General features: G+C 39.9%; 1 protein-coding gene across 1 annotated transcript in view; it reads right to left on the bottom strand.

Annotated features, from left to right (window-relative positions):
• KCNMB4 (potassium calcium-activated channel subfamily M regulatory beta subunit 4) overlaps positions 1 to 15,646 on the bottom strand; it is a 91,171-nt gene that overhangs the window by 52,797 nt on the left and 22,728 nt on the right. The window contains exon 2 of the mRNA XM_049883884.1: positions 14,268 to 14,395. Within this exon, the coding sequence (XP_049739841.1) occupies positions 14,268 to 14,395 (128 nt within the window). The remainder of the gene's footprint in view (positions 1 to 14,267; positions 14,396 to 15,646) is intronic.

Below are 15,646 nucleotides of genomic sequence, written 5' to 3'. Positions count from 1 at the left end.
ACTGTTGAGAATATACACAGCAGAACATATACCAATTCAGCCATTTCTACATGTACAACTCAGTGACATTGATTACATTCTTCAAGTCGTGCAACCATTTTTATCCTCCTTTTCCAAATGGTCCTTTCCCTGTTAACATAAACTCACTGCTCCCTAAGTTTCCTATCTAATCTTTCGAGTCGCTGTTGTCAATTTGATCCCATATAGATGATCTTCTTAGATAACTAGAAATGTTTGAAACTGGAATGGGCTTCAGGAGGAGGCAATGTCCATTTTCACCAGAGCTGTTCACGTAAGCAGTGAAAAATGTTGTTGTGGAGATGCACTTTGAAGTGGAGTAAATGATTGAAAGGCGTCCCCAGATTTGAAAGTCCATCAATGCCACAACACCTTCTATGTGTGTTAGAGGCTGGTTCTGGCCCCATTTCATCTAAGATGAAACTGAGGTGAGAGCTCTTGGTAACTAGCCCAAGGTCATCAGTGAGTCACGCCGAGAGCTATGGATAGACCTCAAGTCTCCTGACGCACGCCCTGCCCTGCATTCCACTCTTGACGATGCTCCGCTTGCTGACCTATTTGTCCCACAGTTCTTGTAGTTTTCCTTCCATTCCCTCAGGCTTCAATGGCTGCATTAAAGCATCTTAAATGAGAAGTGATTTAATAATCATCAAATCAGTAATCAAATAATGATGTCAAATTCCTAAGTTACTTGCCACGATGATAAAAACCATTAAAAGATGAATTCGCGAGGATAAAAAACACTTTGATTCACCATCGGAAAGCAGATCCTCACATTTACAGCCTAAGTCACATGGGGCCATTTTGAATGTCAGACTGTGGAAGAACAGTGGAATTAAACAGCACATAGGATAAGCCCCTAGAATTTCGGACCAAAGTTAGCCTTCAATTCTGAAATAATCTCTCTTACTATGGAACCAGAGACAAATGTATATGGGAAAGACTCAACTTGGGTAAGATTCCAGATCCACTGTTTTGCTTTTTGAGACTACAGATATAACACTGGACTCAATATGTCATAGTGACTAAAGAGAAAACCAAAATGTGCCTTTAACATTTAACCATACAGCCAGTCTATTCTTTAGTGATAGACATTTTCCATAATGTTAAAAGTACTATAACTTGCAAAAAATATTTTTCAGAGGAAATATTTACAAAAATAAAATAATTTACAAAAATAAAAAGCTGTATTAAAAATTAAATTTTTACCAAATGCCAAGTTTAGTATTCAGTAACTCACTAACAGATCAACAAAATTTATTCAAAATTTTACTTCCCATCTTTATATATACATATTTTTGTATTTGTATCCTAAGAAAACCTGCTAGTAAAGACAAGGCATTTTTTTTGTTGTTTTGCTTTAGTAATTTTTCCTCTAAAAAAGGGAAAACTTAGGAGCCAATGGTATAATTAAATTCAACATATACATATAGTAAATCTTTTGATTTTTTTTTATTTGTTTTGAGCTTCACGTAAGTAAAAAAAAATAAGGCACACAAAAGATGGAAACAACTGAAATGTCCACCAACAGATGAATGGATTTAAAAAAATGCAGTACATATATACAATGGTCTATGACTCAGCCCTACAGAGAGATGAAGTCTTGTACATGCTACAACACGGGTGAACTTTGAAAATATCATGCTGAATGAAATAAGTCAGTCACAAAAGGACAAATATTGTGCGATTCCACTTATATATCTAGAATAAACAAGTATGTACAAACCTAAGTTTATTAGCGATACCAGGGGCAGGTGGGAAGGGGGAATGGGGCACTCATTGCTTAAGGGACACTGAACTTCTATTAAAGGTGATGAAGAAAACTGAAAATGGATAATGGTGATAGTTGTACAACAAGATGAATGCAATGTCACTGAACGTGAAGAATGTTGAAGTAGTTAATGTTTTATTGCATATATATTTACCAAAAAGAAAGAAAAAAAGAAACCAAGGCAAAGGCATTACAAAAATAAACTGCAATTGACCTTTCACTGTATTGTTTATATATGCATTCAGATCCAAGCAATGTAAGCATGTAACTGTTATTCATTCCATATAACAAGAAACCCAGAGGCAGCTGGCAGGGCAAGGGCAGCTACTCAACAATGGTGTTGGGAAGCTGGCTCTTTGTGTTTTTTTGCCCTACTCTTAAGTCCATCCTCAGGCTTTCCCCTCAAAGCTGCACAATAGCTTTTGCCCTCCTGCCATCAGGCTACATCTCTCCACTCTTCTGCCAAGACAAAGGTGGTGGAAACAGGGCAGTGCTACTTCTGCCAGGAAAGCAAGAGTGTTCCCAGAACCCCCCTTATACTTCACTAGCTGAGACTTTGTCACATGGTTGAAAAATGGCTTGGGAGGAGGGGGGCGGGTGACATATAAAAGTGGGTGAGGCAACCAGTAGTGCCACCTGTCCCAGCTGATGTTGCATCTAGTACACTTACCCAGGACAGAAAGCCAGAAGTCATTCCATTTTGTCCTCCTCTTAACCTTGTCCCTCATCAGCAGCATGTGTATCTCAAAGTCTGTGAATTCCATTTCCTTAAAGTCCCATGTCTATTCCCTGCATTCCTTCCTCTACTAGTTCTGCCTTTGCTGAGGCAATAATCTTCAAATTGTTCACCCTTCCTCCATCTTTGGCCTATACCCAGTCTATCCTCCATGCAGCCACCAGAGTGACCTTTCTAAAATCAAATGTGGCTGTCTCTCATCCATTGTACACAGGATAAAGTCTAAAATCTGAGGCATGGCATAAAGACACAAGACTGTCTGATTCAATCTCTGAAGGTTCATCTATTTTTCTCTTAGACACACTCTCCAGGCACATGAAGCTCCTTACAGTTTTTCCATGATATTCCAGGTCTTTATGTCTTTCAACCTGCTATCACTTTCCCTAAGACCCCATTCCCTAGCCTTCATTTATCTTAAGAATTCCTGCTCATTCTTTGAAATTCACCTCCAACTTTTCCTCTGGGAAGATTTTTTTCTCTTTCCATTCCTTATTTCTATTCAAGTAGGCTCAGGCTCTGTACTCTGCATATACCTCTATTATTAGGGCCCTCGTTGTTTTTGTTGTTAGATGCCGTTGAGCCAAGTTCTGACTCATAGCAACCCTACATACAACAGAAGGAAACACTGCCTGGTCCTGTGCCTACACTGTATTCCAATTAATTATTTATATGCTTGTACTTCATACTAAGCAGTGAGTTCCTTGAGGACAGAACAAAGCTGCCTTATTCATGACCACTGCTGCCTGGTACATGGACAGATGGATGGATGGATGGAAGGACAGACGGACAGATGGACGGGTGTATGGACGGATGGATGGACGGACGGATGGATGGACAGACAGAGATGGATAGCTACCATCAAGTTGATTCTGACTCCGGGTAACCTTACGGACAACAAAACAAAACAATGCCTGGTCCTGCATCATCCTCATTATTGCTGGCATTTTAGACTCTGGCACTGCAGCTATTGTACCAATCCATCTCACCAAGGGTCTCCTTTGCCCTCGCTGGCCCTTTACTTCACTAAAGATGATGTCCTCCTCTACTGATCCATCCCTCATGATAATGTGTCAAAAGCAAGTGAGTCAGACAATATTCTGTTACAATCCATAAGGTCCTCATTGGCTAAGTTTTTGGAAGTAGATTGCCAGGTCTTTCTTCATAGTCTGTTTTAGTCTGGAAGCTCCGCTAAAACCTGTCCACCATGGGTGACCCTGCTGGTATGTGAAATACTGGTGGTATAGCTTCCTGTATCACAGCAATGTGCAAGCCACCACAGTACGACAAATTGGCAGAGGAGCCTGGTACATAGCAGGTGATTTATAAATGCTTGTTGAATAAATGAAAGGGAAAACGACTGAAATGGTGGCAGTTTCATGAGATGAAATCTAGGACACTGAAGAGGGTCACACCATGATGTGATAAGCTATTTTCTGGCAGGACAATCTCTGTAGCCCATAAAATGGAACTGCTTATTTTTTAGTGAGTATGTAAGTATTCACACAAGTGAATTTTCCAGATAACTAAAGCTTAACCTTTCACATTGACTAAAAACTAATAAAAATGTTAAAATATTATTGGTAAAAAAATCTTTCTAAAAATGCATTACACATTTCCCTGCCTTTTAAGGCTAGTATGTTGAACCAAATTTAACCTTTTTTGATGACTCAATGTCATCGTTATGAAACTCGATTATTATTGAGGTAGGAGGGACGGTCTGCTCCTCCATGGAAATGGCTCCAGACAGTTAACCATTTAATTCTTTGCTAATTCTCTCTCTCCCACCACTGGGGTTTTAGCTATCATCCTTGGCTGCTGCAACTGTACAAGCCTTCAGAGTCAGAGAATGATAAAACCGTAGAACTTGAGAGCTTAAAGGAATCTTACAGATCATTTAATCTACCTCTCTATCAAATTTTATAGATAAGAACACTAAGTCCTAAGTAAGTGAGCAGTCTTTTCTAATTACCTGCTTTCAATCTTCTATTTTAATGGCTTTCAAACTGTGTTCTACACAGCACTCTACTTAATTTGAGCTCAGGCTATTACATTCATCTTTTGCTAAACATGCCAAGGATCAGTTTGATTTAAAAATATATACTACAGGATAAACACACTTTAAACAAGCTTAAAAACTAGGACAGATCTGCTCAGTATTAGAATATATTTGTTTTATTTTATTACAGAATCTTTTCTTTTTTTCTTTTTGTGTTCTATTGCTTTACTCAAAAAAGCTCCTATTATTTATTCATTCAACATCTGAGCCTCCAATCAGTGAATAACCAGGCTATTCACTGATTAGCTATTTCTACCCTAACCCAGTGCAAAACCCAATGCCGTCCCCAGTTGTTAGAAATTTACAGAGTAAGGGAAGGGGAACTATTGGGCAGATGCGATTCTTATAAAAAAACCCTTAAGATAGATACTGTTGCCCTCATTTTCTAGATGAGAAAACCAAGACAGAGAAATAATGCAATTTCCCCAAGATCATACAGTTAATGAGTGGGAGAGGGAAAGTGTAAACCAGATGCCTGGGTTCACATGGTTACTGCCCTTAAAGAATTCATAATCTAATGGAGGAGAAAAGGACACAATCAGTCAACTCTACAACTGTATAAGAAAAGCAACAGTGGCAGTGTGGGCACACAGAAAAAGAATTAATTGTACCTGAAAAGATGAGAGGTTATACAAACGTGACTTTTAGGCGAATCTTCATAATAGTAACTAAAATAACAATAGCAAACACTTTGATAGGCATTACTATGGGTTAGACATATAGCATCTCATTGATAACCTCACAATAAGCTTATTATTCACTCTTTCTACAGAGGAAAGTCCTGGGGTGGTACAAATGGTTAACACATTTGGTTGCTAACTATAAGGCTGGAAGTTCGAATCTACCCAGAGGCACCTTGGAAGAAAGGCATGGAAATTTACCCCCCAAAATCAGCCACTGAATACCCTATGGAGCACAGTTCTACTCTGACACACACAGGGTCACCTGAATCAGAGACAACTCCATAGCTACTTGGTTTCTACAGAGGGATCTGAGACATGATGGGTTAAAGTAACACATCCAATATCACACCACTTGAAAGTAGCTGGTTCCACAGTCCCTACTACAACCATGCTACTGTGCTGATTCTTATATGTGAAGTAGGTTAAGGTGTCCCCAGGAGAAGGAAGAGGAGAGGGGTAGAAGCACAGACAGAAAGATGCCAACGTGCATGGCGAACACAGTAATCATGGTGACTGGAGCAGCCACAGTAAGAGTTAAAACATTACAAGCAGATCATGTCACCACTTCCCTATTTAAAACCTATTATTGGCTACTCATTATACTTCATAGAAATCCAAGCCCAGACTCTGCCTTACAGGCCCTGAAGACTTCTCTTCTCCAGCCTCAACGCTCTCCCTCTCACTCACTGCTCTCCTGCCACTTGGCCTTCTTGCATTTTCTGAAACTCACTAAGCTCTCTCTAACCAAAGAACCTGTGTATATATGGTAGTGCCTCATTCTGAAATGTTCTTCCCCTCATTTTGCCTAGCTAACTCTTGAACAGCCCTCTGGGCTCAACCAAAGTATGAATTACTCAGACAGGTCTTCAAAATTCCCCGCCCTGTTATAATCTCTCATAGCAGAGCCCTCGGCTTTTCCTCTTAGCATTTACCCTACTTTGTAATTATATCTAATGGTGTGACTATAGACTATAAGTTCCATGAAGACAGGGGCTATCTGTTTTTTTATTTTGTTTTTTGTTGCTGCTGCCATTTTGCTTTTGTTTCTCCATGACTAGCACATGACTGCACAGCAGAACTTGAAGCTGAAATTGGAAGAGCATGGTCTTTATCTTATGGACAATAAAAAAAAACCTGTTGCTGTTGAGTCAATTCTGACTCACAGAGGGCCTACAGGACAGAGAGTACAACTGACCCAGTAGGTTTCCAAGGAGTGCCTCCTGGATTCGAACTGCTAACCTTTTGGCTGGCCAGCAAACACTTAACCACTGTCACCAGGGCCCCTTATGGATGATAGGAAGCTATAAAAAATGTAACAAGGGAATGTGAAAAAATAAAGTTGAGGCTTAAAAACAATCAATCAAACCTAGTGTAGTGTGGGTGATGGACAAGAGAGAAAAGCCAAGGCTGAAAGACCAGCTGAGGATCACTTCAACAATCTAGAAGAGAAATGGAAAGGGCCTGAACCATGGCCATGGGATGAATTCAGGAGTCTTCACAGGTGGTGTGGCTAGATTTGTTCATTTGACAACTGTGTGTGTGTATAAGCCTGCTGTGGATGCTCTGTGAATTTCTATCCGCTTTGATGGATGAAGACCCTTGGTGGCGCAGTGGTTAAGAGCTCAGCTGCTAACCAAAACATTGGCAGTTTGAATCCACCGGCTGTTCCTTGGAAACTCTATGGGACAGTTCTACTCTGCCCTATAGGGTTGCTATAAGTTGGAATCAATTCAACAGCAAGGGGTTTGGTTTTTTTTTTTTTTTTTGGTGGGTGGGTAAAACCAAGTATTAAAAAAGTAAATTTGTATAGAAAAACACTATGCTTTCTATAATAGGAAAAGTTTTAAAAAACAAAACACTCCTGGCCCTTAGACCCAAAGGGAATTAAGGATGACTGTTTTCAAGGAAGTGCCTTCTTCAAGGGAAAGTCAGTTAAGGCAAAGATAAAGAAGAATTTTATGAAAACATTGTGAATACAAGGAAGTTTACTGGCAAAAGAATGAGGATTTCAAAGCATACCTGGTAAGGGGTATAAGAGGGTTTAACTGAAAAAAGATAAGCCAAGGAAAGGCTAAGGGGAGAAAATGGTTTAGGGAGGGTAAGAGTGACCAAAGAAATTTATACATTGTAAGATGAATGTGAGTCCCAATATTGATGGAGGCAGAAAGCCAAAGGGTTATACAGGAAGATCATGAATGGAAGCCACCAATGAGAGGGCTCCACCAAGCACTCAGTGCGAAGTCACCGTAGCACCTCTGTGGAGTCCTCCCTGGCCGTGGGAGAAGGGATAACTGGATGGGGACTGACTGTGGCTGCTTTGGCTGCTGCAGATTCCACAACTGAGCATAAAAAACCCATTGCTGTTGAGCTGATTCCAACTCATAGTGATCCTATAGGACAGAGTAGGCCTGCCCCCGTAGGGTTTCCAAGGCTGTAATCTTTCTCCTGCAGAGTGGCTGGTGGATTCGAACCACCAACCTTTCAGTTAGCAGCCAAGTGCTTATCTACTGCATCACCAAGGCTCCAAGCTCCTGAGTACGGCTCACTGAAATAAGGCTTACAAAGTAGACAGTTGAGACTCATATAATATTTGTCTAAGACTTTTTAAATAACATCCTTTTCTTGAAAAATGGAGACTTCTTGGTAACCATTCTCCCTAATTTCCTGAATTTGAGTGAAATCTAAAGGTTACTTTAAATATAAAGTTCACCTTACCAAGAGCATCTGGGAGTCTATACAGTAAGTCTATTTTTATTTCATATTTAGCAGTGGTGAAATGTGTACCAAGAGTAGATTGCATCAGGGAGCTACTATTTTCACACCTCCAACCAGCACTCTTGTTTCCTCTTGCATATGTCATAGTATAAGAGCCAAACTCCAAACTCATTTCCCCAAGTCGCTTGAAGAACATGTCTTGAGTGTTGCTCTGCTGTGATACACCGTCCCGACTTCTATTCATACCCTCAGTAGTTTGAGACTAGGACACTCAGGGTAATGAATGCCTATCAACTCTGAGGGAGGTAGAATGGGCTTAAATTTACTGTTACTAAAGTTGATGTTGTTGTTGGTCAATTTTGAATCATAGTGACCCCATGTGACAGAACAGAATTGATCCATAGGGTTTTCTAGGCTGTAATCTTTACGAGAGCAGCTTACCAGGTCTTTCTTCCATGATGCTGCTGGGTGGGTTCAAACTGCCAACCGTTCTGGAGAAATTAAATAAAAAAATTCATTGCCATGGAGTTGATTCCAGCTCACAGCAACCCTATAGGACAGGGTGGAACTTCTCCACAGAGTTTCCAAGGAGCACTTGGTGGATTCAAACTGTTAACCTTTTGGTTAGCAGCCATAGCTATTAACCACTACCAGGGCTTCTTCTTAATTGCGTACTGAGGATAGTTAGAATTCATGCCCTAACAGGAGACACCCTTGTTTGGGAGTAGTGGCAGAATTTACAAAACTTGGTGAATTTTATAAAGTTGAGTGGGGAGTGAGGGAAGTTTATTAAAGTGATCATCAGCAAGTCAGAACAGCGAGTGGGAGGAGATGACCCTGTTTGCCTCCATCCACAGACTCAGACTCACACACATTCTGAAACCAATTTCTGGCTCAAGCTTAAAGGAAACACCTGACTCAGGCAGTGGTGAGTTCAGTATCCATCGTACTGCTGGTGCCCATTACCTGTTACTAGGTCTTTTTTTGCAGGCCTCCCTCTTCACAGAAAAAAAAAAAATCCCGACTTCTTAACCTTTTTGTTCCATTGTACTTCATTTTCTTCAGGGTCTGTTCCATTTTTACCTTATTTACTATATACATTCAAATTTTCTCTTGTCCTCAGCAGTTTTAGTCTGTAGAAGGCTCCTGTCTCTTTATCCAACCCTGCTTCCTTCAATTATTCAACTCCTCCCCAAACTCTTTTTCCAATTATGGCAAATTTCTTGAAAGAGTAGTCTGCACTTAATGCCTTCATATTCTCATTAACTGTATGGGTTACATAGTAAGGAATAGTGACTTTGTAAGATGGAAAGGTAACTTAGTGTTCGATTTCTAAAGGGTCATTAATGTCAGGCTAAGGAGATGGTCTTTGCCATGTGGGTAATGAAAATTCATGAAAAGTTTTTTTTTTTGAAGACTGACATGAGTAGGTCTTTGTTTAGGAAAATAACTGGTGTGAGCGTTGAATATGTATTGGAGGCGGAAGATGGGCTAATAAAAGATAATTATATTAGCCTAATAAAAGATGACTTCTAACTCTATACCCTAAGACTGTATAGAACACAATCCCTAAACTGTTTTAACTGAGATCACTAACAGACGTCTAATTGCCAAAACCAAAGACTTCTCAGTAGTTCTGCTCCATTACCCCTCTTCTCTTCAAAACACTCTCCCTTCTGAGATGCTGTTCTCTTTTGCCTTTCCTCTCACCAGCTGTCCACTTTTCCTCAGTCTTCTGCCTATAACTAAAATGTACATAATCCCGAGATTCCACCCACATTTCTCCTCTCACTCTCCATGCTCCCACTAAATATTCTTTCCCTTTGCTTCAAATGTAGCCTGTGTGCCAATGATTCCCAATCTGTAGGACAGTGGCCCTCGCCTCTTGCTCCTGAACTAAAAGTTCTATGTTTCCAACTTGATCAACAATCTTCTGGACATCTTATGAGTACCTCAAACTCAACAGAGGCAAAGCCACACTATTACTATACCCAGTCAAATTTGACAACCTTTCTTTTGCTAACTTCTGTGGATTCTAACTTTAAATGTCTTTCTGATATAGCCCCGTTAGCTACTTTTACTGTCACTACTCTAGTTCAAAATCCCTGATCAGAACCAAAAAAAAAAAAAAAAAAAACACCATTGCCATTGGGTCAATTCCGACTCATAGCGACCCTACAGAACTGAGTAGAACTGCCCCTTAGAGTTTCCAAGGAGCGCCTGGTGGATTTGAACTGCCAACCTTTCAGTTAGGAGCTGTGGCTCTTAACCACTATGCCATGAGGACTTCCTGAGATCAGGACCAGCAGATCGTTAATAAAAGGAGCTTTGGGAATCAGATTAACTGGATTCAAGTTTTGTAACTTACAAGCTGTGTGCCTTGGGCATGTTATTTAACTTCTTTAGGACTCAGTTTCTGCATCTGTTAAAGGAGGATAGTACATAGAACTATTTTAAGATATTTGGTGATTTACACAAAATGTTATTCACAATGGCTGGCACATGGTAGCCATTCAAAAAAAATTTTTTTTTCATTCAGGGCTCTCTTTCCTTCCCCTATCATTGAGATAGAACTCTCTGCCATTAGCCCATCTTTCCCCTCCAATACATATTCAAAACTCACACCAGCTACTTTCTAAAACGAAGGTCCACTCATGTCAGTCTTCAGTTAAAAAAAAACTGTTCATGAATTTTCATTACCCATATGACAAAGACCGTCTCCTTAGCATGGCATTTATGACCCTTTAGAAATCTAACACTAAGCTACCTTTCCAGCTTACAAAGTCATCATTCCTTACTATATAACCCATATACCTAATATACCTTACATTGTCAAGCCTCCATTTTTTCACTGCAGCCACTCCATCTTCAAGTTCTTCCCCTTTTTATTTCTAGCCGATGAAGTCATTGTCATGGATTGACTTATGTCTCCCCAAATATGTGTGTATTAACTTGGTTAGGCCATGATTCCCAGTATTCTATGGTTGTCCTTCATTTTGTGATTGTAATTTTACATTAAAAAGGATTAGGGTGAGATTGTAACACCCTAACCAGGTCACATCCCTGATCCAATGTAAAGGGCATTTCCCTGGGATGTTGGCTGTACCACCTTTTATCTCTCAAGAGATAAAAGGAAAGGGAAGCTAGCTGAGAGGGGGAAACTCATACCACCAAGAAAGCAGCACCAGGAGCAAAGCACATCCTCTGGACTTGAGGTTCCTGCGCTGAGATGCTCCCAGACCAAGGGAAGACTGATGACAGTGACCTTCCTCCAGAGCCGACAGAGAGAGAAAGCCTTCCCCTGGAGCTGGTGCCCTAAATTCAAACTTCTAGCCTACCGGACTGTGAGAGAATAAACTTCTCTTTGTTAAAGCCATCCACTTGTGCTATTTCTGTTACAGCAGCACTAGATAACTAAGACAGTCATGTTTATATTTGCATATGTGTCTGCTTCCACCAATACATTCTTATGCTTTGGAAGCAAAGAACCCTCCTGATTAATTTGGCGTCTTGCATTCATTTATTCATTTGTTTACCAAACATATTAGCTGAGAAGCAAGCACTGTGCTAGGTATACAAAGACAGAGGTATAGCCCTGTCCTTCAGAAATGTCCAGTGTAGTTGGGTAGATGGACATATAAAGAACTACAGTACAGGATGATAGGTGAGAAGTTAGAGCAGTGGTTCTCGAACCGGGTTGTACATTAGAATCTCTGGGGCAGATTTTTTTTAAATGCTAATGCTTCGGTTCAACCACCAGACATAATTTGATTGGCCCGGGGTACATTTTTTAAAAGCTCCTCTGGCATACTTATGTAAAGTGAAGGTTGAAAACCTCTGGAATAGAGCTGTACACACAAGGCTATGAGACATGGTAGACACACCTTGTACCTGGCGCTTTTGGTCGTTCCACAATATCCTGTCCCTCTTTCTTCTTTCTTCTCAAATCTATTGAGGTAAACACCCCTCCTTCATGTGACTTTGAAGACACTGCCTTATTCTGAACTTAGGGGTAGATTCTCATTGTTCTTCCCCGTGACTGGTTTAGGAGTAGGCAAAGGAACTCATTCTGGACAAGGATACTCAAGAGAAGGTCTGCTGTGAGAGTTTGGAAAGAAGTTTCCTTATCCCAAGAAAGATATACCAGGAGAGACAGGCTCTTTCTGCCTGTGGACACTGCTGTATCTGGATGTGACATCTGGAACTGCAGCAACCATCTTGTAACTATGAGGGAAGCTACCCTGAAGTAGAGGTGAGATGTGGAGAGGACCTGGGTTCTTGATGACACTGTTATGCCACTGCATCAAACAACCCTGATGTCAGGTTAACCTGTGCATTTTTCTTGATGCGTGGAATAATATATTTCCTGTTTATGCTACTTCAAGCCAGAGTTTTCTGTTTATCTGCAGCAGATGGTATACTAACTCGTATACAATTAAATCTAATTTGGGGATCAAGGAAAGCATCCCAGAGGAGGTGACATCTGAGGAGAGTCTTCAGAAAGGCATTCACAAAGCAGGAGGAACAAATAAAAAGGCATGGATATAGAAGTATAGGATACTCTGAAAACTGCGCACAGTTCAGTATGGCTACTGCAAGGAGTATGAGGAAGAAAGATGAGGCTGGAGAGGTAGCAGTCTAAGGTGAGATCTTGAGAAACCTGGTATGCTGCGGTAGACCAAATATGGCCACAAATCCTTTGCAGCTTTTCTCATCAAGAGGTGGAGTCTATTTCAACACTCATTGAATCTGACTGGTTTTGTGATTTAATTTGACCGAAAGAGTATGTCAGAAGTAATGTTACATGGTTCCAGAGCGGAGGCCTGGCTCTCTTGAAATGCTGCCCTAAGGCTGCCATGTTGTAAAGGCAGGTGATCCAGCCTACTAGAGGATGAGAGAATTGAGACACCCCAGCCAACAGCCATCACCAACTGTCAGACATGTGAAGGAGGCCATCTTGGACCATACAGCTATTCCAGCCATTGTCTGACTGCACATGAGCCCAGGAGAGACCATGAGAAGAATCTCCTAGCTAACCATACAATCATAAGAAATAATATAAATCATTGTTATAGTAAGATGCTAGATTTAGGGAGACTGATACACAAGTATTTGGAGTTTATTCTGAAAGCTATCAGGAGTGACCTGATTAGATTCATGCTTTAGAAAGATCACTTTGGCTGCACCTTGGAGAATAGCTTGGAGTAGAAGCAGGGAAAAGATGGAAAAACTTGTCAGAAGACTATTGCACTAACATAGCTGAGAAATAACGTGAATCTAAGCTAAGACAGTGGCAGCAAGAAGGCAGAGAAACTAATGGATTCGAGAGTCATTTAGAGAAAAAACCAACATGATGGTTAATTCAGGCTATCAAATGTAAAGGAGAAAAACGAACTAAGAATTACTCAAAGGTTTCTAGATTAGATAAATGAGTAGACAATAGTACCATTCACTAAGACAGGAAATGTGGGAGGAAGTGAAGGTTTGAGGCATGTGTAGAAAATACAAGTGAAATGTACATCATGCAATGTTGAGCAGGGAGCTGTGAATACTTAATAAACGTTGGATGAATAAATTACTATGACTAATCTGGATGGCTACTGAAGTGCTCTAGTCCAAGGAACCGTTGTTATATGGTATCACTTCACCAGTTGCTGTTGAACTGATTCCAATTCATGACAATGCCTTGTGTTTCAGAGTACAATTGTCCTTCAAAGCATTTTCATGGCTATGACTTTTAGGAAACAGATAGCCAGGCCTTTCTTCCAATGTACCTCCGGGAGGGTTTAAATGGCCAACCTTCCTGAGAAGCTGAAAGCTTAACCATTGCTGTCACCCGGGGACTCCTGATAACTTTAGTGCTCTCTAAGTCAAAAGAAGCTTTACTGGTATATCATTTCATTGATACTTCATCAAAATAGATAAGACTTGATGCAGCCCAAATGCTGACAAATCTGCACATTGTTTACCTTATGTATAAATCTATAATGCTCAGGGGACACTATTAGTATACAACGTGCCTACCTAAAGGCACTGTCATTTCTTGGTGTAGTCAGAGGGTCAGCTCTATGTTACAAATTATCTCTTTTTTTTTTTTTTCCTGCAGATTCTTTATATGCTTCCCCATCCTCTAGAGCAAGGAGGGCATTGCTAACTACACACAAGAAAGGGTTAAGACTAACTCCATGTTGTATATTTTGTCAAGTGGGTACAATCTATGACTTATTAGTGTAATAAATTACAGAGGCTGCAAACAATTTTAATACGAACATGTAAATACGGACTTACCTTTGATATTGATTAAAATAGCAAGTAAATGGCTGGGAACCAATCTCTTCCTTCCAGTACTGTTGCCAAGTCATGACACTTTCCAAGTTCTTCTGATTTTCTCTCTCACAGGGAGGGATATAGGAGCACTAACAAAATTGAACACAGAAAGTAAACCTATTATTCTATAGAATATTGAAATACAGTCTACTTTTTTTTTTTTAAAAGAGGTGGCATCATGCAGACAGCAAGTCTGATTTTGACCTACCTAATTTTTAATACAATCAAACTGAAACTGCTAAACTAGATTTCAAATTTTCATATGGGCAAAACTACAGAAAATATTCTAACTACAAAAACACATCAAAAAATCACCTACAGTCCTTAGAGTATAAAGGGCTTTTATAAATAGTTTAACATCAAGTTAAAAGCATTTAGCTCTCTTTCTGAAGGCCTGCCAGTCAACAGAGTGGCAAAAAAAAAAAGTTAATTTTTATCCCTAGTTTTTATCTACAGACCTTGATATTTTTCTCTTCCACCTTTAATCAACTAATCAATCATCTAGCTCTTCTCAGGATACTGCTATCAACCACTGAAATCCCAATTTTTTTTTTCTGTTATCTTGGACAACCAAACTAGCAGAAGTACACAATTGATGTGTTTGGCTAACCAATGCCTTTTCCTAGCCATGAAAAAATAGTTCTCTGAAAAAATAGTTCTCTCTGAAGGGACTCAAAATTACTTTAAGGAGAATCAGAAAACTGACCTTAACTCTAGATGTTAAAATTAACTCTTAGCATTTGAATCCATTTCTCCAATTCAATCTTTTACAATGATGATCATCACGGTGATGATGCCAACTTGTATTTACTGACTATCTACAATATTTCAGACACTGCAATAAATGCTTAACCTTAAGTATGAAAGATCTCCACTTTACAGATGAAGAATGAGGTTTTTGTCAGTCTACAACTGGTGATTTTCTCACTGTCTACTCTCAATCAAATGTTTGACCGAGGTATCCAATATTAAGGAACAGGGAAAAAAAAAAAAAAAAACAAACAACCCAGAACTATTATACTATAGTTTGAGTCACATAGTTTCAAAGCACATAAACTTTTAAAACATATTCTTTCAGCACCTTTCCCTTACTTTACGGGTAAAACCCAAACTTCTTAGTCCTATGTACAAAGCTGTTTATGATCTGGCTGGTCCCTGTCTGCCATTGCCCTCAGTGAATCCTGGTACGAAGCCCTACAGAAGCACTAGCTCCCTAAATCTGCCCTGTGCTTTTGTGCTTGCCTGTCTAGCACATCTCTCCTCTTTTGATGCCTCTTTTCCTTAATGCCCTTCTTTTAAGATTCACTTCTAATGCTACCTGCTCCGGGGCGCCTTCTCTT

Source organism: Elephas maximus, chromosome 4 (assembly GCF_024166365.1).
Source record: "Elephas maximus indicus isolate mEleMax1 chromosome 4, mEleMax1 primary haplotype, whole genome shotgun sequence".
Classification (NCBI taxonomy): domain Eukaryota; kingdom Metazoa; phylum Chordata; class Mammalia; order Proboscidea; family Elephantidae; genus Elephas; species Elephas maximus.
Note: the sequence above shows the minus strand (reverse complement) of the source record. Positions and strands in the feature narration are given on the sequence as shown.